This window comes from Trachurus trachurus (genome assembly GCF_905171665.1).
Source record: "Trachurus trachurus genome assembly, chromosome: 1".
Taxonomy (NCBI): domain Eukaryota; kingdom Metazoa; phylum Chordata; class Actinopteri; order Carangiformes; family Carangidae; genus Trachurus; species Trachurus trachurus.
The window spans coordinates 40,079,303-40,100,655 of NC_139891.1; the positions used below are offsets into that span (position 1 = coordinate 40,079,303).

The window sequence follows — 21,353 nt, forward strand, 5'->3', positions numbered from 1 at the left end:
TCATGGCAGCAAGTCTTCACCAGCAGGAACAGACAGGGCAGCGCAGTAGGCTACTACAGTACTACTTCATAATACCATAAGTAAAGCAGTACTACACGATAAGTAAAAAGAAGTACTACACTATAAGTAAAGCAGTACTACATGAGTGCAGCAGTGATGTAGTAGTACTGTAGTAGTACTGTAGTACTGTAGGTGCAGCAGCAGTGGAGTCTTCATGCTCAGTTTGGTTTATAGCTCAGTAGTGTCAGTTGTTGTTAACTAGCTGCAGTTATCCGTCTGTAGTTACCTGTCTGTAGTTATTTGTATGTAGGTATCTGTCTCTAATTAGTTGTCAGTAGTTACCTGTCAATTTCTGTGTGTAGCTCTGTCAGTTGTCAGCTGTTATCTGTCTGTAGCTGTGTCTGTAGTTATATGTCAGTAGTTAGCTGTTATCTGTCAGTAGTTGTCTGTCTGTAGCAGTGGCGTTGGTCTGTAGGTCCGTAGGTCTGTAGGTCTGTAGGTCTTCCTGTTGGAGGCACTTGTAGCTGAGCAGCAGCAGCGTCTTCATCCACACATGGTCATGTAGAGCCACTGAGGAGAGAGGAAGTAGTCAGATAATACATCTAGACCTGGACCTGACTGTTCATCTGGGTTGTGTCCTAAACCCCTCCCTCATTCCCTCCTCCTACTCACTATATAGTGAATTCAATATAGTGAGTATAGACCGTTTCAGAGAGTATAAACAAATACAGGTGTTACCAAGGATACTAATTAAGGCTCCATTCCATTTAGTGTAGCAGAGCGTTTTCTAATGAGCCACACCTGTCTTTGTTTATACTCTCTGAAAGGGTCTATATAGTGACTCACTGGTCAAATGAAAAACACTTTCGGACACTACTCCGCCGCACAGTTAATTACATATTACGTCGCGTAATTAAAACATTCCGACTGCGATCGTAACGGCCGGTGTAGCATAGACCTACGGGTGTATAGGTACCAACATAAAAAGAGGAGTAAAGCAATATATTAAGCAGTAATATATATATTTAAGCATCAAATATGTTCAATCAAACCCACAGACCCACAGAAATTAGCTTCGCTATCCAGAGTCTGTGGTCAGTTTATAACGCTTGTTAGGAAATTTGCTCCAACGTTTGTTGTGGGAGTCTGTGGAAGCCGCGACCGGACAACTCTGACAGCTGGACACATTTATTGAGGCTGCTGCACTACTGCATTTATTTGGTAGCTACACCGGTCACTACTTCATTTATTTGGTAGCTACACCGGTCACTACTTCATTTATTTGGTAGCTACACCGGTCACTACTGCATTTATTTGGTAGCTACACCGGTCACTACTTCATTTATTTGGTAGCTACACCGGTCACTACTGCATTTATTTGGTAGCTACACCGGTCACTACTTCATTTATTTGGTAGCTACACCGGTCACTACTGCATTTATTTGGTAGCTACACCGGTCGCTACTGCATTTATTGGGTAGCTACACCGGTTGCTCTGGGCCGCTGTGGTAACCATAGACATAATAAAGAGATCTGTGACCACAATGCATGATGGGATATCTTGCTCCGGTTAGTGACCATCGGATGTTCACTACATTTCACGGTGAATTGTGGGATAGATTCAGTCACTATATAGTGAACATTAATAATCACTAAACATTCAGACACCACTACAACAACTGGTCACTAGATAGAGAGGAGGGGGGTTAGGACACAGCCGTGGTGTCTAGGGGTTAAAGGTTAAAGGTCAGGGGTCAGGTACCTCTGTGATGTTGACCTCCACGGTCCCGGTCCGGTCTCTGTCCAGCTCCTGGAACGCCTCTGAAAACAAACAACAGGAGGGATTGAAGCTGGTTTTCCCCCTGAGGTCCAGCAGGCGGCGCTGGTTCTGACCCAAACAGTGTATTTTATTCTCTTCTAAAGCCTGACCAGGGACAAAGACTGAGTCTTATATTCATCACATTTTCCCATTCTCTGTATCGTCCCAGTTAAATAAACATTAAAATAAAAAATAAGTATATTAGTGAGAACTGAGCTGGTTCGGCGTAGCAACGTACTGAACATGGCCTCCAGTTTGACCAGGCAGCAGGTGAAGTTGTCAAAGTCGATGATCTCGTTGTCGGCGTATCGAGCCACCAGCATCTGGTACAGCTTGTTGTTGAGTTTGAAGCCTGAGGGCAGAGGACGCAGGTTAATGAAACCCTCTGTTAATAAAACATTCTGTTAAAGGGATAGTTCAACATTTAGTCAAATTCCCCCATTGCCATAATCCCTATAGTCATAGCAGTAGGTTCGTTACCTTTAATTGTCGGTGCAAGCTATTTTTAGAACGTTAGACAAGGCAAGGCAAGGCAATTTTATTTGTATAGCCCGTTTTTAGAAACAGTTTGTCTCAAAGGGCTTTACATGGCGTTACCAGACAGAGTTGTTTTGGAGGGAAATACAGAGACTGTTGATGAAAAACTGTCCCTGAAGGTAACGCGCATCAGTGGTTTTGCATGTATTTCCCTCTAAAACAACTCTGTGTGGTAACGTTGTGTTATTATCTCATAGCGTGGTGAATGTGCAGCTCACAACTTGTCCACCAGAGCGTTGTGGAGTTGTTGGATTGTGTATTTGATGAGTTTGATGAGGGAAACCAAGAAATCCCATAATGAGCCTCCGTAGCGTAGCTCTGAGCAGCTCACGGCTCTGCTCCGCCGTTCTAAAAATAGCTTGCACCGACAATTAAAGGTAACAAACCTACTGCTATGACTATAGGGGTTATGGTAATGGGAACAATTTGACTAAATGTTGAACTATTCCTTTAATAAAACGCTCTGTTGATGAAACCCTGCAGCACTTGTTGCTTCAGGGGAACTCACCTCCGTTCTCCAGCGCCAGACGCATCTCGTAGGAGCTCATACATCCAGACTTATCCAGGTCAAACTCCCTGAAGATTCCCTGCAGAGAAACCGGAGCGTCACAGCAGGAAACAGGAAACACTGAGCGCCGGGCTCCGCCTACATCACACTCTTATTGTGAAAGGTCAGAAACCACCGCTATCAGAGACTAGATGGCGCTACTATGTTGTTTTTGGCCCTCAGTGGTTTAGCAGTTATGCCCGTTTGGCCTGACAGGCCACCGTATTTGCAGGGATTCACCCGCACGAGCACCATTTTGGTTAAGTGTTTGTTTCTCTACCGTTAAGGTAACTTAAGCCGCATAAACAGTGCTCTGTGTAAATGTGAATTATCCTAAATTATTAACGGTTGCTTGTGTACTCTGTTGGACTGCTGTGTTTAAATACCTTATGCAGAAGTGTGTGTGTGTTGTCCGGCAAGATGTTCAGAGCTTTTTAAATACGTTTTATCCGTGTGTTTTGTGTTAGAATGTCGGCCGTAGCTTCACGTGTAGCAGTGTAGCATTAGCGTTCCAGAGACTGTAGTCTTACTGTGAACCTCTTTTCTTTCTATTTTACTTATGAAAAATGTTTGTTTCTCCACCGTAAAGGTTGAACCGACAACACAAGAGCTGATGAATGAGAAATAGACGTCACACTCACCAGCCACTTCCTGATCTTGTTCCACAGCATCTGGAACTCCAGCAGACCCAGACGAGCAGAACCGTCCTTCTGAGCCCGAGTCAAGGACGTTCAACACAACGGGTGGAGAACAACACATAAAACAACACAAAGAACGTGGAGAATAGGGGTGTGACGAGATCTCGCGAGATTAAACTCGACGATATTTCTCGTCACGTTAAAAATCTGTCTCGCAAGATTTTTTTTTTTTTTTTTAATGTTGAAACAATGTAAAACAGGGTTTCCAGTTACCATTACTTTGCCCCTTTCCACTACACAGTTATAACTCTACTGGGCTGTTTAGCTGCTTTTCTTTTCAGTCACAGCTGAGTTCCTTCCGTCTCAGGTCCGAGTATCCGAGTAGTGAGATGGCACTCGGAATATTTTATTTTATTTATTTTATTTTAACTTTTATAAATTTTAGTTTTTAGTTTAAATTTGTGGAAGAAGTTAAAAGCTTGTGTAAAGAGTTGTAATAAAACATTTCAAAATGCATGTACAACTCGGTTAAATAAAAGTCTGTTGGTCCAGTCAGATATTTTGTCATTGTAGTTTTTTTAAAATCTTGTCTCGTCTCGTTCTCGTAAGATGAGTGTATCGTCACACCCCTAGTGGAGAACTACACAAAGAACAAGAACATGGAGAACAACACATCCACATCCCATGCTGGGTTCCTGAGGAGAAGCGGAGAACAGGATACGTCCATGAGGCTGACCATGGCTCTGCAGGACTCCATGGAGAACCCGTCAGTCTGCAGGTCTCGGTCTGGAACCACCACCACCACAGGAGAGGAAGAAGAAGAACATCAGTCAGGGTTATGGCTAGATGGAGTAGCTACATGATCTGCAGGAAGTGATGTAGCATCTCACCAAATCTCGTCTGAAGTTACTGCCGTCAGATTTATCGACTACAAATCACCTCAAACGTGCTCCTAACGACTTTCTGGACAGTCACTGGACTCTCTCTACTGATCTGGCCTATCTAGCCTCTACCTGCTCTTTACTAAACTTAACCAACTCCCAACTTCATTGCCTAAACCCAACCACTCAAACTCAAAATGTGAACTTGGAATATAAATTTAAAACAATAACTTTTACAGACATCAGTGGATTGAGCTGTAGCTACTTCAACTGTGGTTTGTTCAGCTATTACTTTACTACACAGTACTGTGTTATCGCCGCCGGACTGGTGACCGTTTCCATAGCAACAAAACAACTTCCGACGAGATTTGGCATCACTTCCTGCAGATCATGTAGGCTACTCCATCTAGCCACAACCATCAGTGTACTCACGTTTGGACACGACCCGGTTCAGGATGGTCCTGAGCTCCCGCACAGAGACCTCCATGTCCTGGAGAGAGAGAGAGAACAGGTGAGAAGAAGAACTGCTGCTGGTGGAACCAACAAGAACTGGTGCTGGTTCAGTGCTTCACCGGTTCTACTCTGGTTCCTCCAGAGAACCAGTTCTCTTTTCCACCGGCAGTCATAGCCTCGCCTCCATCCAGGAGCTGCTCCGGTCTGAACCGGTCTCTGCTGCTGCTACAGTTAGAAACGGACCTAAACATTAAAACCCGGTCCTACCAACATGGTCCGTCTAACTAGCGATAATTCTGAGCCCGAACCCAGCCGAAGAAAAAGGAAACAAGAAAGCCGACGGTCTTCGTCGTAATCTCTGCGACTGGCGACTACGTTTTGACTGTGATATGTTTTGATATGATATGATATGTTGTTAGCCAGCGCCTCTAGCCAGCGCCTGTAGCCAACTTTAGCTGTTGTTAGCCACCGCCTGTAGCCAACGCCTGTAGCCAACTTTAGCTGTTGTTAGCCACCGCCTGTAGCCAACACCTGTAGCCAACTTTAGCTGTTGTTAGCCACCGCCTGTAGCTTGTTGTTAGCCAGCGCCTGTAGCCAGCGCCTGTAGCCAGCGCCTGTAGCCAACTTTAGCTGTTGTTAGCCAGCGCCTGTAGCTTGTTGTTAGCCAGCGCCTGTAGCCAGCGCCTGTAGCCAACTTTAGCTGTTGTTAGCCAGCGCCTGTAGCCAGCGCCTGTAGCCAACTTTAGCTGTTGTTAGCCAGCGCCTGTAGCTTGTTGTTAGCCAGCGCCTCTAGCCAGCGCCTGTAGCCAACTTTAGCTGTTGTTAGCCAGCGCCTGTAGCCAGCGCCTGTAGCCAACTTTAGCTGTTGTTAGCCAGCGCCTGTAGCTTGTTGTTAGCCAGCGCCTCTAGCCAGCGCCTGTAGCCAACTTTAGCTGTTGTTAGCCAGCGCCTGTAGCCAGCGCCTGTAGCCAACTTTAGCTGTTGTTAGCCAGCGCCTGTAGCTTGTTGTTAGCCAGCGCCTCTAGCCAGCGCCTGTAGCCAACTTTAGCTGTTGTTAGCCAGCGCCTGTAGCTTAGCCTCTACTTAGCTTCAACTGTGTTTTCATCAATTACACAGCAGATAAACCATCTTAATGCATTATCAACAACGTTTCTGTATCGTCGCGCTGGTCCTGTCGGTCAGGTGACTCCGCCCCCAGACCTGGAGGAACCGGTTTCTCCTGTCTGTGGCTTTGAGGGATGGAAACAGCCTAAGCAGCAGAACTTCAATCCGCTCCCATTCATCGCTGCCGTGGCGACGCGGGGACAGACACAACTACCGCAAAACAGGTGGTCTTACTCACGTCTCCTGACAGCTGAGCAAACATGGACCTGAAGGAGTCGTCGATGTCGCTCTCAGAGATCTCCTCCTGGAGGGAAGAAGAATGACACCAAGGTCAAAAGGCAAAGGTCAAAGGTCATCAACACAAACATGAAGCTCATTGGCTGTTTGAAAGAGTCGTTACCTCGTCACCAAAGTTGACCTCCACGTCGTCGTCCATCTCCCTGCACAGAGTCACAGCTTCAGACTCCTCAACAAACACCACAGATACTTCCTGCTTCCTTCCTTCCTTCGTCCTTCCTTCCTTTTTCCCTTCCCTTTTCCTTCTTTCCTTCCCTTCGTCCTTCCTTCTTCCTTCCTTTTTGACCCAATTGAGCTCTGGCTAAGCCCCGCCCCCTCCACTCACTCAGACAAACAGTCAACATTCGGTGACAGTTGCTATGGCAGCTGTCACCGTAGAGACATTTCACAGGAGAGACAGAAAGATTAAATATCATGTTGAAGTCACCAAAACTTCACTTATCTTTACTGCTATGGCTGCCGGTTGCCGCGAAACGCCGATAGCAACGGGCTAATTCCTGTTAGCCTGTCTATGGAGTTTTACATTATACGTTAGCATTAAGCTAGCGGACTTTATGCTTAGTTGTGATACTGGCTAACATCTAAACATCTCTGACAATATGTTGCCTCTCTCGGTTGAGATGTGGCTTGGGAAAAGGTTAAAAACTCCCCCCCGTGGCCTCTCAGGATACCTAGTGTCAGAGTTGCATGTACCCCATGAACACCGTTTGACCATTTTAAACTTAACATGTCAAGAAAAAACATATAAAAACCAATGAAAAGTGACTAACTGCAATGCATTTCAATGGACGTGGAAGCAGAGAATGTCCGAGTGTATGGGCTAGCTATGCGCACTGTGATTGACTCATCACAGCGTTTGGGGGCGTGGCTTAGCCATAGGTCAATTGACCCGATCTGTTCCCTCCCTCCATCTTCCTTCCTTTTCCCCTTCCCTTTTCCTTCTTTCCTTCCTTGTTTCCCTTCGTCCTTACTTCTTCTTTCATTTCTGACCCAATTGACCCAATCTGTTCCCTCATTTTTCCCTTCCTTCTTTCCACAATCCTTTTTCCCTTCCTTCCTCCCTTCTTTCCCTTCCTCCTTCCTTCTGCTTCCTTCTTTGACCCACTGATCTGTTCCCTCCTGTTCCCTCCCTCCCCCTTTGACCCATCACTCACTGCGTCTCGGCCTGCTTCTCGGTGAACACCCTGAGGACGAAGTCTGCCTCCTTGGAGGGTTCGAAGGTGGAGGGAACGATGAGGTATTCTTTCTCTTTCTATCCTTCCTTCCTCCCTTCTTTCCCTCCCTCCCTCCCTCCCTCCCTCCCTCCCTCCCTCTTTGACCCATCACTCACTGTGTCTCGGCCTGCTTCTCGGTGAACACCCTGAGGACGAAGTCGGCCTCCTTGGAGGGCTCGAAGGTGGAGGGAACAATGAGGTATTCTTTCTCTTTCTATCCTTCCTTCCTCCCTTCTTTCCCTCCCTCCCTCTCTCCCTCCCTCTTTGACCTTTGACCCAGTCACTCACTGCGTCTCGGCCTGCTTCTCGGTGAACACCCGGAGGACGAAGTCGGCCTCCTTGGAGGGCTCGAAGGTGGAGGGAACGATGAGGTATTCCCCCGGCGGCAGCCTGAGCCGGGCGCTCACCTCCCGCAGGTTGATGAAGGTCTCGGAGCGAGCGCATGAGGAATGCCTCAGGAAGAATTCCTTCTTCATGTGGACGCTGGGACAGCCGCGGAACTGACGGACACACGGACGTTAACAGGTTTAACCCTCCTGTTGTCCTGCTGTTCCCTTTCTCCATCCTTCCTTCTTTTTCCCTGCTTTCCTTCCTTCCTTCATTCTTTCTGTCCTTCCTTCCCCCCTTCTTTCCCTTCCTCCATCCTTCTGCTTCCTTCTTTGACCTAATCTGTTCCCTCCCCCCTCCATCTTTCTTTCCTTCCTTCCTTCCTTTTTCCCTTCCCTTTTCCTTCCTCCCTCTCTTCGTTCCCTTCGTCCTTACTTCTTCTTTCCTTTTTGACTCAACTGACCTGATCTGTTCCCTCCCTCCTATCTTTCCATAATTTTTCCCTTCCTTCTTTCCTCCCATTTTTCCCTTTGTCCGTCCTTCCTTCCTTCCTTCCTTCCTTCCTTCCTTCCTTCCTTCCTTCCTTCCTTCCTTCCTTCCCTTTGTCCTTCCTTCCTTCCTTCCTTCCTTCTTCCTTCCCTTTGTCCTTCCTTCCTTCCTTCCTTCCTTCCCTTTGTCCTTCCTTCCTTCCTTCTTCCTTCCCTTTGTCCTTCCTTCCTTCCTTCCTTCCTTCCCTTTGTCCTTCCTTCCTTCCTTCTTCCTTCCCTTTGTCCTTCCTTCCTTCCTTCCTTCCTTCCCTCCTTCCCCCAGGAGGACAACATGTTTCCGTCTCAGAAGAAGAACTCACCTCCTCAGGAATCTGTCAGAGACACAAAGGACACAAATCACCGTTACTAAGGAGTTCCCTGTTGGTTGCTAGGGCATTGCAGCATTAATATTATTGGGTGGTTGCTGAGGTGTTGTTTAATGTTTGTGGCAGTTGCTACAGTTACAGCGGTGATTACTATGGTGTTAGTAGCAGGGAAACCACATGTGAACACATTAATTGCGATAGCCTATCTACACTGCAAAAACTCAAAATCTTCCCAAGAATGTTTGTCTTATTTCTTGTCAAAATGTCTCATTTCTAGTCAAAACTAATCTCTTTCCACTTAAAATAAGACTCATCACCTAAAAATTAACTTGTTTTTAGATCATTTTTACTTCTTTCAAGCCTATTTTCACTTGAAATAAGTAGAAAAATCTGCCAGTGAAACAAGTTTTTTGTGTTTGTAATAAGAAAGAAAAACTTGCTCCACTATCAGATTTTTCTACTTATTTCAAGTGAAAATCTGCTTGAAAGAAGTAAAAAGTGTCTAAAAACAAGCTGCTTTTAATGTATAACTATGTATGTATATGTATAAATATACTTATTTTAGTTATAATTAGATTAGTTTTGACTAGAAATAAGACAAATATTCTTGGTAAGATTTAGAGTTTTTGCAGTGTAGGTTTGAGGCGTTTCTAGGGGAAGTGTAAACCCAGCTACTGTTTCATCTTAACGCTACACCTCGGTGACCTCTGACCTCGTAGATGGCGAAGCCGATGGTGTGCGTGTCCTGTCCTTGGCGGCGGAAGCGGCGGCGGTCTTTCTGCATCAGAGCCACCAGGAAGCTGCAGGAGGCCTCGTCGTCCTCGGGGTCGTCGTCTTCTTCCAGCAGAGAGATCTTATACTGAGGGTTGATCCAGAAGGTGTCTGCAGACAGGAAGAGACAGCTTTTATTCTGAAAGGCTGATCCAGACAGGAAGAGACAGCTTTTATTCTGAAAGGCTGATCCAGAAGGTGTCTGCAGACAGGAAGGATCAGCTTTTATTCTGAAAGGTGTCTGCAGACAGGAAGGATCAGCTTTTATTCTGAAAGGCTGATCCAGACAGGAAGGGACAGCTTTTATTCTGAAGGTGTCTGCAGACAGGAAGGGACAGCTTTTATTCTGAAAGGTGTCTGCAGACAGGAAGGGACAGCTTTTATTCTGAAGGTGTCTGCAGACAGGAAGGGACAGCTTTTATTCTGAAAGGTGTCTGCTGACAGGAAGGGACAGCTTTTATTCTGAAGGTGTCTGCAGACAGGAAGGGACAGCTTTTATTCTGAAAGGTGTCTGCTGACAGGAAGGGACAGCTTTTATTCTGAAAGGAACGTGTCTGCAGACAGGAAGAGACAGCTTTTATTCTGAAAGGTCGATCCAGACAGGAAGGATCAGCTTTTATTCTGAAGGTGTCTGCAGACAGGAAGGGACAGCTTTTATTCTGAAAGGTGTCTGCAGACAGGAAGAGACAGCTTTTATTCTGAAAGGTGTCTGCAGACAGGAAGGGACAGCTTTTATTCTGAAAGGTGTCTGCAGACAGGAAGGGACAGCTTTTATTCTGAAAGGTGTCTGCTGACAGGAAGGGACAGCTTTTATTCTGAAAGGTGTCTGCTGACAGGAAGGGACAGCTTTTATTCTGAAAGGTGTCTGCTGACAGGAAGGATCAGCTTTTATTCTGAAGGTGTCTGCAGACAGGAAGGGACAGCTTTTATTCTGAAAGGTGTCTGCAGACAGGAAGGGACAGCTTTTATTCTGAAAGGAACGTGTCTGCAGACAGGAAGGGACAGCTTTTATTCTGAAAGGTGTCTGCTGACAGGAAGGGACAGCTTTTATTCTGAAAGGTGTCTGCAGACAGGAAGGGACAGCTTTTATTCTGAAAGGAACGTGTCTGCAGACAGGAAGGGACAGCTTTTATTCTGAAAGGTGTCTGCAGACAGGAAGAGACAGCTTTTATTCTGAAAGGTGTCTGCAGACAGGAAGGGACAGCTTTTATTCTGAAAGGTGTCTGCAGACAGGAAGGGACAGCTTTTATTCTGAAAGGAACGTGTCTGCAGACAGGAAGGGACAGCTTTTATTCTGAAAGGTGTCTGCTGACAGGAAGGGACAGCTTTTATTCTGAAAGGTGTCTGCAGACAGGAAGGGACAGCTTTTATTCTGAAAGGAACGTGTCTGCAGACAGGAAGAGACAGCTTTTATTCTGAAAGGTGTCTGCAGACAGGAAGGGACAGCTTTTATTCTGAAAGGCTGATCCAGACAGGAAGAGACAGCTTTTATTCTGAAAGGTGTCTGCAGACAGGAAGAGACAGCTTTTATTCTGAAAGGTGTCTGCAGACAGGAAGAGACAGCTTTTATTCTGAAAGGTGTCTGCAGACAGGAAGGGACAGCTTTTATTCTGAAAGGTGTCTGCTGACAGGAAGGGACAGCTTTTATTCTGAAAGGAACGTGTCTGCAGACAGGAAGAGACAGCTTTTATTCTGAAAGGTCGATCCAGACAGGAAGAGACAGCTTTTATTCTGAAAGGTGTCTGCAGACAGGAAGGGACAGCTTTTATTCTGAAAGGTGTCTGCAGACAGGAAGAGACAGCTTTTATTCTGAAAGGTGTCTGCAGACAGGAAGAGACAGCTTTTATTCTGAAAGGTGTCTGCAGACAGGAAGGGACAGCTTTTATTCTGAAAGGTGTCTGCTGACAGGAAGAGACAGCTTTTATTCTGAAAGGCTGATCCAGACGGGAAGAGACAGCTTTTATTCTGAAAGGTGTCTGCAGACAGGAAGAGACAGCTTTTATTCTGAAAGGTCGATCCAGACAGGAAGGGACAGCTTTTATTCTGAAAGGTGTCTGCTGACAGGAAGGGACAGCTTTTATTCTGAAAGGTGTCTGCAGACAGGAAGGGACAGCTTTTATTCTGAAAGGTGTCTGCTGACAGGAAGAGACAGCTTTTATTCTGAAAGGTGTCTGCAGACAGGAAGGGACAGCTTTTATTCTGAAAGGAACGTGTCTGCTGACAGGAAGGGACAGCTTTTATTCTGAAAGGAACGTGTCTGCTGACAGGAAGGGACAGCTTTTATTCTGAAAGGAACGTGTCTGCAGACAGGAAGGGACAGCTTTTATTCTGAAAGGTGTCTGCAGACAGGAAGGGACAGCTTTTATTCTGAAAGGTCGATCCAGACAGGAAGGGACAGCTTTTATTCTGAAAGGTGTCTGCAGACAGGAAGGGACAGCTTTTATTCTGAAAGGTGTCTGCAGACAGGAAGGGACAGCTTTTATTCTGAAAGGAACGTGTCTGCAGACAGGAAGGGACAGCTTTTATTCTGAAAGGTGTCTGCAGACAGGAAGAGACAGCTTTTACTCTGAAAGGTGTCTGCAGACAGGAAGGGACAGCTTTTATTCTGAAAGGTGTCTGCAGACAGGAAGAGACAGCTTTTATTCTGAAAGGTGTCTGCAGACAGGAAGGGACAGCTTTTATTCTGAAAGGTGTCTGCTGACAGGAAGAGACAGCTTTTATTCTGAAAGGTGTCTGCAGACAGGAAGGATCAGCTTTTATTCTGAAAGGTGTCTGCTGACAGGAAGAGACAGCTTTTATTCTGAAAGGTCGATCCAGACAGGAAGGATCAGCTTTTATTCTGAAAGGTGTCTGCAGACAGGAAGAGACAGCTTTTATTCTGAAAGGTGTCTGCTGACAGGAAGAGACAGCTTTTATTCTGAAAGGTGTCTGCAGACAGGAAGAGACAGCTTTTATTCTGAAAGGTCGATCCAGACAGGAAGGATCAGCTTTTATTCTGAAAGGTGTCTGCAGACAGGAAGAGACAGCTTTTATTCTGAAAGGTCGATCCAGACAGGAAGGATCAGCTTTTATTCTGAAAGGTTGATCCAGACAGGAAGGGACAGCTTTTATTCTGAAAGGTCGATCCAGACAGGAAGGGACAGCTTTTATTCTGAAAGGCTGATCCAGACAGGAAGAGACAGCTTTTATTCTGAAAGGTGTCTGCAGACAGGAAGGGACAGCTTTTATTCTGAAAGGTCGATCTAGACAGGAAGGAGCAGCTTTTATTCTGAAAGGAACGTGTCTGCTGACAGGAAGGGACAGCTTTTATTCTGAAAGGAACGTGTCTGCTGACAGGAAGGGACAGCTTTTATTCTGAAAGGAACGTGTCTGCTGACAGGAAGGGACAGCTTTTATTCTGAAAGGAACGTGTCTGCTGACAGGAAGGGACAGCTTTTATTCTGAAAGGAACGTGTCTGCAGACAGGAAGGGACAGCTTTTATTCTGAAAGGTGTCTGCAGACAGGAAGGGACAGCTTTTATTCTGAAAGGTGTCTGCAGACAGGAAGGGACAGCTTTTATTCTGAAAGGAACGTGTCTGCAGACAGGAAGGGACAGCTTTTATTCTGAAAGGTGTCTGCAGACAGGAAGAGACAGCTTTTATTCTGAAAGGTCGATCCAGACAGGAAGGGACAGCTTTTATTCTGAAAGGTGTCTGCAGACAGGAAGGGACAGCTTTTATTCTGAAAGGTGTCTGCAGACAGGAAGGGACAGCTTTTATTCTGAAAGGTGTCTGCTGACAGGAAGGATCAGCTTTTATTCTGAAAGGTGTCTGCAGACAGGAAGGATCAGCTTTTATTCTGAAAGGTGTCTGCTGACAGGAAGAGACAGCTTTTATTCTGAAAGGTCGATCCAGACAGGAAGGATCAGCTTTTATTCTGAAAGGTGTCTGCAGACAGGAAGGGACAGCTTTTATTCTGAAAGGTGTCTGCTGACAGGAAGAGACAGCTTTTATTCTGAAAGGTGTCTGCAGACAGGAAGGGACAGCTTTTATTCTGAAAGGTGTCTGCTGACAGGAAGAGACAGCTTTTATTCTGAAAGGTCGATCCAGACAGGAAGGATCAGCTTTTATTCTGAAAGGTGTCTGCAGACAGGAAGGGACAGCTTTTATTCTGAAAGGTGTCTGCTGACAGGAAGAGACAGCTTTTATTCTGAAAGGTGTCTGCAGACAGGAAGGGACAGCTTTTATTCTGAAAGGTGTCTGCTGACAGGAAGAGACAGCTTTTATTCTGAAAGGTGTCTGCAGACAGGAAGAGACAGCTTTTATTCTGAAAGGTCGATCCAGACAGGAAGGATCAGCTTTTATTCTGAAAGGTTGATCCAGACAGGAAGGGACAGCTTTTATTCTGAAAGGTCGATCCAGACAGGAAGGGACAGCTTTTATTCTGAAAGGCTGATCCAGACAGGAAGAGACAGCTTTTATTCTGAAAGGTGTCTGCAGACAGGAAGGGACAGCTTTTATTCTGAAAGGTCGATCTAGACAGGAAGGAGCAGCTTTTATTCTGAAAGGTTGATCCAAACTATGGCTGTGTTCGAAACCGCATACTTCATACTACAGTATATTCTTCCATACTGCATACTCCATACCCATCGATCAGACAGTATGCAGAGCGTTTACACTGCTGCATACTATGATGACCCACAATGCATTTCGCTCCAGCCTGAAGCTGATTTCGCTTCAGCTCTAAACTCTGTAAATATATAACTTTAGCAACATTTGAAACATTTTCAGGCGAGAAAGTCGTGGTTTAGATCCCCAACGTGTTAAAATCTGACAAAATACCAGCTGTTTACAATTTTGTTCTGACGAAGCCGGCGTTACTAAAGCTAGCCGTAGTGAGCAACGCACTTCCGGTTATTTTCACAAAATAAAATACCAGTTGCCTTTTATCATAAGGAAAGCCATTACGATAGAATTGGTGCTTTTACTTTGTAAACAGGAAGTGAACCTACCCTCGCTGTAGCTAGCTTTAAACCGCCGTTTTGTCTGCTCTCGTCCCGTTAACGGCATTTAACCGTTCAATACGCCTTACCGGAGAGTCATTTAACCGTTCAATACGCCTTACCGGAGAGTCATTTAACCGTTCAATACGCCTTACCGGAGAGTCTACCAGCTCTGAGATCGGCCTGGTTCATTGTAAAACATTTATTTATTGATGTAAATGTGGTGTTTTCTGTGCGTTCAGACCCCAAGGCAGTGCTGCTCTTCTGTCTAACCACAAACAAACTTCTGCTACAGCCACAATTGTTAGATTTCATCACTGAGACCAACATTTATCTCCTAGAAATAATGTAACCAGCCGGTGGTAAACCTCTAAAAACCCGTGGGTAAGTTAATTAGCGATGGTTTTCTCCCCCGGGATGAGGACGGAGGTTGGCCGGCCGAGCAGCTCTGCAGACCGGCTGCTGCCTCTGTGATGTCCCGGTCGCTGCAGAGCTTCACTTCTCTGAAAAACATCGGATACTATACTAGCAGTATAGTATGTGGTTTTGAATACGCCTTGTGTTAGTGTGTGTTAGTGTGAAGAGGTGTTGGGTTCATGCCTATGTTCCCACAGCCTTATGTTCCCTCAGATTTATCTCAAAATTAGGCCCTATGTTCCCACTGGACTCTCTCTACCTATCTGGACTCTAATCTATCTGGCCTGTCTAGCCTCCACCTGGTCTTTTTACTAAACTTAACCAACTCTTTTCTTCATTGCCTAAACCCAACCAATGGTGGGACCAAAGGGCTGTGGGAACATAGGGCCTCATTTTCAGTGACAACAAAAGTTAGAAATGTGGGAACATAAGGCTGTGGGAACATAGGAATGACCCCGAGGTGTTGTGTGTGTTAGTGTGTCCTCACTGGGATGGTTCCTGCAGCCCCCGGCCGTGCTGCCTCTCCTCCACGTGCCCTCATACAGCACCGTGGTCCAGAAGCTGCTGCAGTAGTGTGTTAGTGTGTTTGTGTTTAGAGGTGTTGTGTGTGTTGTGTGTTGGTGTGTTAGTGTGTGTTAGTGTGTTGTGTGTGTGTTGTGTGTCCTCACTGGGATGGTTCCTGCAGCCCCCGGCCGTGCTGCCTCTCCTCCACGTGCCCTCGTACAGCACCGTGGTCCAGAAGCTGCTGGTCTCCTGGCTCAGAGCGTCGGGCGTCAGGTTACAGATCTCCAGTCTGGAGAAGTTACGCAGGAAGTCCCCGAACGACATCCTGACACACACACACACACACACACACACACACACACACACACACACACACACACACACACACACACAGCTTCATCATCATCAGTTTAAAAAGCTTCTGCATGTCAACATGTGGAGTGAAGCTGTGAACAGACTAGTGGAGGAGCTCAGACAAGGTCCACCATGAGCAAATCCAAACAGCGATAAAACAGATGGTATTTACAAGCTACAGGGAAGAAGAGGAGCTATGACCAACATTAAGGTTTCACACTGCTGCCAGACTTGTCACTTATTGGATTTAGATTGTTTGTTTTGTTGAGAGTATTAAAAAAAAGCAGGATATACAGGAAGTAAGATGACCTATAGTACTAGGTACTAGGTGGAGAAGGGGTAGGAGTTAATAAGCTGATGCTGCTTCCTACTCCTTTTCAAACATACAAGGTTTTTATTGAATAGTGTAATATGTTATTCACATGTTTGAAATAAAGTATTCATTCATTCATTCATTCATTCATTCATTCATTCATTCATTCATTCATTCATTCATTCATTCATCATCCTCCTCAGTAGAACCTACCAGAACTCTCCGTCCTCCATCTTACAGAGCAGCTCGTCTTTCTCTGCAGAGTCGACGGAGTTCCACTCTGAGGAGCTGAACACAACACAGACATCACATTACACCTGTCCACCTGTTCCTATACACCACTTTATTTTCATTATTGTAATGTTTAAAAAAAGTTTAACATTCTTGACTTAGACAGTTATCAGATTTTCATGGATGGTTGCCTTATTTTCAAAGTTTTAAACGCACTTGCCCTCCCCCACCACCACCACTGAATAAATTCATTCAGAAAAAAAATAATGAAGGAGGAAGAACCAGAGCCTCAACAAGAGGTGATTGTAATGTACCGAGGTGTAGAACAACATTTAGTCATATGGTTGTTTCTGTAAGAAGAACTCAGTCCTGGAACAAGTTACCACCACACATCAGAAATTACAACAACTACTTACTCTTTAAAATAAATCTCAAACATTGGTTAAAAACACATCAGACATGTACTCATATAGCTTAAATACTGTTTAATCTGATGTCTGTTCCCGGGGCATGTATGGTATATTGTTCTTTAACTGGGTTAAAATTGTCTGTTCTTATTCTGTTTGTCTGTGTCTGTTTTGCCTTGATATTGTCTGTCTGTGTTCTGTCTTGTAATTGTCCACTGTATGACTTGATGATGTCATCACAAGGTTTTAAAGTCTTCTGTGTTTATGTCTTTTAGAAACCTGCCTCGGGACTGCGGCTGCTAAGTCCGGCACATTTACACTGATGCTTAATGCGTCAGTGTTGATGGATGTGCACTGTCCCAATTCAATAAATAAAGAAATGGTATGAATGAAATGAAATGAAATGAAATGAAATGAAATGAAATGTCTCGTGTCCCGTGTCCTCACCTGTCGCTCCAGGCCCCGGTCCACTCCACCTGTCCCCACGGGTTCCTGATGCGGATCAGACGCTCCTGCCGGTTGCGGTAGTCCACCTGCAGAGAGGAGGACGGACAGAGGTCACACTGCAAAAACTCTAATATCTTACCAAGAATATTTGTCTTATTTCTAGTCAAAACTAATCTCATTCTACTTAAAATCAGACTCATCACATTAAAAGCAGCTTGTTTTTAGACACTTTTTACTTCTTTCAAGCAGATTTTCACTTGAAATAAGTAGAAAAATCTGATAGTGGAACAAGTTTTTCTTTCTTATTACAAACACAAAAAACTTGCTTTCACTGGCAGATTTTTCTACTTATTTCAAGTGAAAATTAGTTTGAAACAAGTGAAAATGATCTAAAAACAAGTTAATTTTTAGGTGATGAGTCTTATTTTAAGTGGAAAGAGTTTAGTTTTGACTAGAAATGAGACATTTTGACAAGAAATAAGACAAATATTCTTGGGAAGATGTAGAGTTTTTGCAGTGCAGAAGACAGGGGTGGAACTCAGACACCTGAGGCTGGATCAGAGGTCAAAGGTCAAAGGTGAACTCACCTGTGTGAGCGCGGTCACAGAGTAGGCGTGGCCTTTCACCAGCTTCTTGAAGGTCACGGCCTCCATGTCAAAGGCGCTGGTGATCTGATGAACCACAGGCAGAAATCAAGGGTCAAACTGGTTCTGGACCGGTTTCAACTGGTTAATCAGCTGATTGTTAAAGGAAAAGTTCACCAGAAAATGAAATTCACCCTCATGCTGATGAATACTCCGGAGTATTTTACCACATTTTTCTCAAATGTTTTTGGAGAGATTGTACCACATTAATTTCCCTACAATATTTCCACAAATTCACGCCACTGGCCCTAATTTGAATGCACTACAATACATTGACTAAAAAAGTAACGTTCTTCAGTCTCATGTGTGTGTGTGTGTGTGTGTGTGTGTGTGTGTGTGTGTGTGTGTGTGTGTGTGACGTACGTCGATGGAGCAGCCCAGCAGAGAGCCTCTCTCCAGAGCTTTCCTGATGATGCGGTGCAGATCTCTGGGAGCGTTCTTCAGCTCGTACATCTCCGACACGCCGCCGGTGAAGTCCTCAAAGCCCTCGGTGGTGCTGCCGCCGGACAGCGCCTCGTAGGACCCATTCAGCCTGCACACACACACACACACACACACACACACACACAGGAAACAAGAGGAACACTTGTTCTAATCACGGTTCCTGTTTGGTTGCTGGACACTGATCGCAGCTCTGCTCCGTTGAAACCTCAGATTGTTAAAGGGACAGTATCATTTTTTTAAAGTGTGGTTGTATGATCTACAAATAGCCCCTAAGTACTTTAATTGCAGTAGAAGACTCTCTGCACTCCTCCCGTTAGCAACGCCAGCCCATAATAGCCCTGTCCAGAGATTTACAACATACAGTGTTGTGAACAGACCCAAAGAAACGGCCTATTTTCACGGCCTAAAAGATGTTTTACCTGGAAAATAATACACAGTTCCATTGTTCACTATAATATAATTTTTTCCAGCCCTTCAAAGTGCAGGAAAAACACAGTTTTTATTTGGACCGAACCAACTCACGTATCCCTCCGCCCAGGGTTAGCGCCCGCCGATCAGCAGTTGGTTAGCTCCAAATAAAAACTGAGTTTTTCCTGCACAAACTCTGGCTCAACTCGCAAAACCTGTTTCCATAACAATAAGTTGCATTTTCCTTTTATCGATACGCTGACAAATCCACCCCCCCTCCAAGCGTAAAATCTTTTTTTTGAATTTCTGGCGTTTCCATCCAAGTATTTATTCGGAATTTTTGAAAATGTGAATAAGAAAAGGTGGATGGAAACACAAGGGAGTCTTACTTGGCGTAGGCCTTCTCCAGCAGAGCGCTCCAGAACTCGCTGCCCTCGGCCGAGTGGACGAACAGCAGCTCTCCGTCTTTGACGGGCAGACGGTCATCGATCACCACGTCCACCCACTCCCCGAACTGCCAGAACTACACACACACACACACAGAGAGACACAGAGACACAGAGACACACACAGAGACACAGAAACAGTCCATCTGGTTAGATACAACTTTTAGACGACATGGTCTGAGTTATACCATAAGGATTTAGATCAAACGAGCATTTACTTTCACAACAAATTTATATATTGTTTTAGTACTTTGGTTTTAAACATATTTTTGGAAGAGGAAATCAAACTACACATTCTTAATTCATCATCACAGTTATTCCACAGGTTAACACCGCTAACAGAAATACATCGCTGTTTAATATTAGTTCTTATTTGAGGTTTTTTAAAAACACCTAATCCCCTCAGTTCATACCGACTCTCTCTGATTTCAAACAGCCTCCGAGTACTATGACAAAGCATGTTATTATGCACTTTAAACATGATTTGTGCCATTTAAAATTTCACTAAATACACAGGTACACAGGAACAGGTGCAGTCTCACCTGGAAGTGGAAGATGCCGGCGTACTGATGGCTGAAGCTCTGACCATGAGGAACCACACGGTGCAGCAGCCGCTCATTCAGAGTCAGAGAGCCGATGGCAGCCAGAAGCCAGCAGTCGCCTGGAAGACAGAGGTAAATGGTAAATAGTCTGTATTTATAGCACTTTACTATACCTGTAATGATACACTTCAACTACCTTCAGCTGACACTTTAACTACTTCAACTACCTTCAGCTGACACTTCATGACACTTCAACTACCTTCAGCTGACACTTCAACTACCTTCAGCTGACACTTCATGACACTTCAACTACCTTCAGCTGACACTTCAACTACCTTCAACTACCTTCAGCTGACACTTCAACTACCTTCAGCTGACACTTCAACTACCTTCAACTACCTTCAGCTGACGCTTCAACTACCTTCAACTACCTTCAGCTGACACTTCATGACACTTCAACTACCTTCAGCTGACACTTCATGACACTTCAACTACCTTCAGCTGACACTTCAACTACCTTCAACTACCTTCAGCTGACACTTCAACTACCTTCAGCTGACACTTCAACTACCTTCAACTACCTTCAGCTGACACTTCAACTACCTTCAGCTGACACTTCAACTACCTTCAACTACCTTCAGCTGACACTTCAACTACCTTCAGCTGACACTTCATGACACTTCAACTACCTTCAGCTGACGCTTCAACTACCTTCAACTACCTTCAGCTGACACTTCATGACACTTCAACTACCTTCAGCTGACACTTCATGACACTTCAACTACCTTCAGCTGACACTTCAACTACCTTCAACTACCTTCAGCTGACACTTCATGACACTTCAACTACCTTCAGCTGACGCTTCAACTACCTTCAACTACCTTCAGCTGACACTTCAACTACCTTCAGCTGACACTTCAACTACCTTCAACTACCTTCAGCTGACACTTCAACTACCTTCAACTACCTTCAGCTGACACTTCAACTACCTTCAGCTGACACTTCAACTACCTTCAACTACCTTCAGCTGACACTTCAACTACATTCAGCTGACACTTCATGACACTTCAACTACCTTCAGCTGACACTTCAACTACCTTCAACTACCTTCAGCTGACACTTCAACTACCTTCAACTACCTTCAGCTGACACTTCAACTACCTTCAGCTGACACTTCAACTACCTTCAACTACCTTCAGCTGACACTTCAACTACCTTCAACTACCTTCAGCTGACACTTCAACTACCTTCAGCTGACACTTCAACTACCTTCAACTACCTTCAGCTGACACTTCAACTACCTTCAGCTGACACTTCAACTACCTTCAGCTGACACTTCAACTACCTTCAACTACCTTCAGCTGACACTTCAACTACCTTCAGCTGACACTTCATGACACTTCAACTACCTTCAGCTGACGCTTCAACTACCTTCAACTACCTTCAGCTGACACTTCATGACACTTCAACTACCTTCAGCTGACACTTCATGACACTTCAACTACCTTCAGCTGACACTTCAACTACCTTCAACTACCTTCAGCTGACACTTCATGACACTTCAACTACCTTCAGCTGACACTTCATGACACTTCAACTACCTTCAGCTGACACTTCATGACACTTCAACTACCTTCAGCTGACACTTCAACTACCTTCAACTACCTTCAGCTGACACTTCATGACACTTCAACTACCTTCAGCTGACACTTCATGACACTTCAACTACCTTCAGCTGACACTTCAACTACCTTCAACTACCTTCAGCTGACA

At 45.0% G+C, this 21,353-nt stretch overlaps 1 protein-coding gene across 1 annotated transcript in view; it reads right to left on the reverse strand.

Moving 5' to 3' along the window:
* Positions 1-543: 543 nt before the first annotated feature.
* The window catches only part of LOC310984948 (calpain-1 catalytic subunit-like), a gene marked incomplete at both ends in the record, with an annotated part of 41,735 nt that continues 20,925 nt past the window's right edge, over positions 544-21,353 (reverse strand). The window contains 18 exons of the mRNA XM_083970330.1: positions 544-570; positions 1,763-1,821; positions 2,058-2,171; positions 2,865-2,943; positions 3,545-3,613; positions 4,263-4,327; positions 4,855-4,912; positions 6,218-6,283; positions 6,380-6,419; positions 7,779-7,990; positions 9,365-9,552; positions 15,509-15,669; positions 16,225-16,299; positions 17,097-17,182; positions 17,684-17,767; positions 18,104-18,272; positions 18,982-19,115; positions 19,581-19,699. Coding sequence (XP_083826456.1) covers positions 544-570; positions 1,763-1,821; positions 2,058-2,171; positions 2,865-2,943; positions 3,545-3,613; positions 4,263-4,327; positions 4,855-4,912; positions 6,218-6,283; positions 6,380-6,419; positions 7,779-7,990; positions 9,365-9,552; positions 15,509-15,669; positions 16,225-16,299; positions 17,097-17,182; positions 17,684-17,767; positions 18,104-18,272; positions 18,982-19,115; positions 19,581-19,699 — 1,805 coding nt within the window. The remainder of the gene's footprint in view (positions 571-1,762; positions 1,822-2,057; positions 2,172-2,864; positions 2,944-3,544; positions 3,614-4,262; positions 4,328-4,854; positions 4,913-6,217; positions 6,284-6,379; positions 6,420-7,778; positions 7,991-9,364; positions 9,553-15,508; positions 15,670-16,224; positions 16,300-17,096; positions 17,183-17,683; positions 17,768-18,103; positions 18,273-18,981; positions 19,116-19,580; positions 19,700-21,353) is intronic.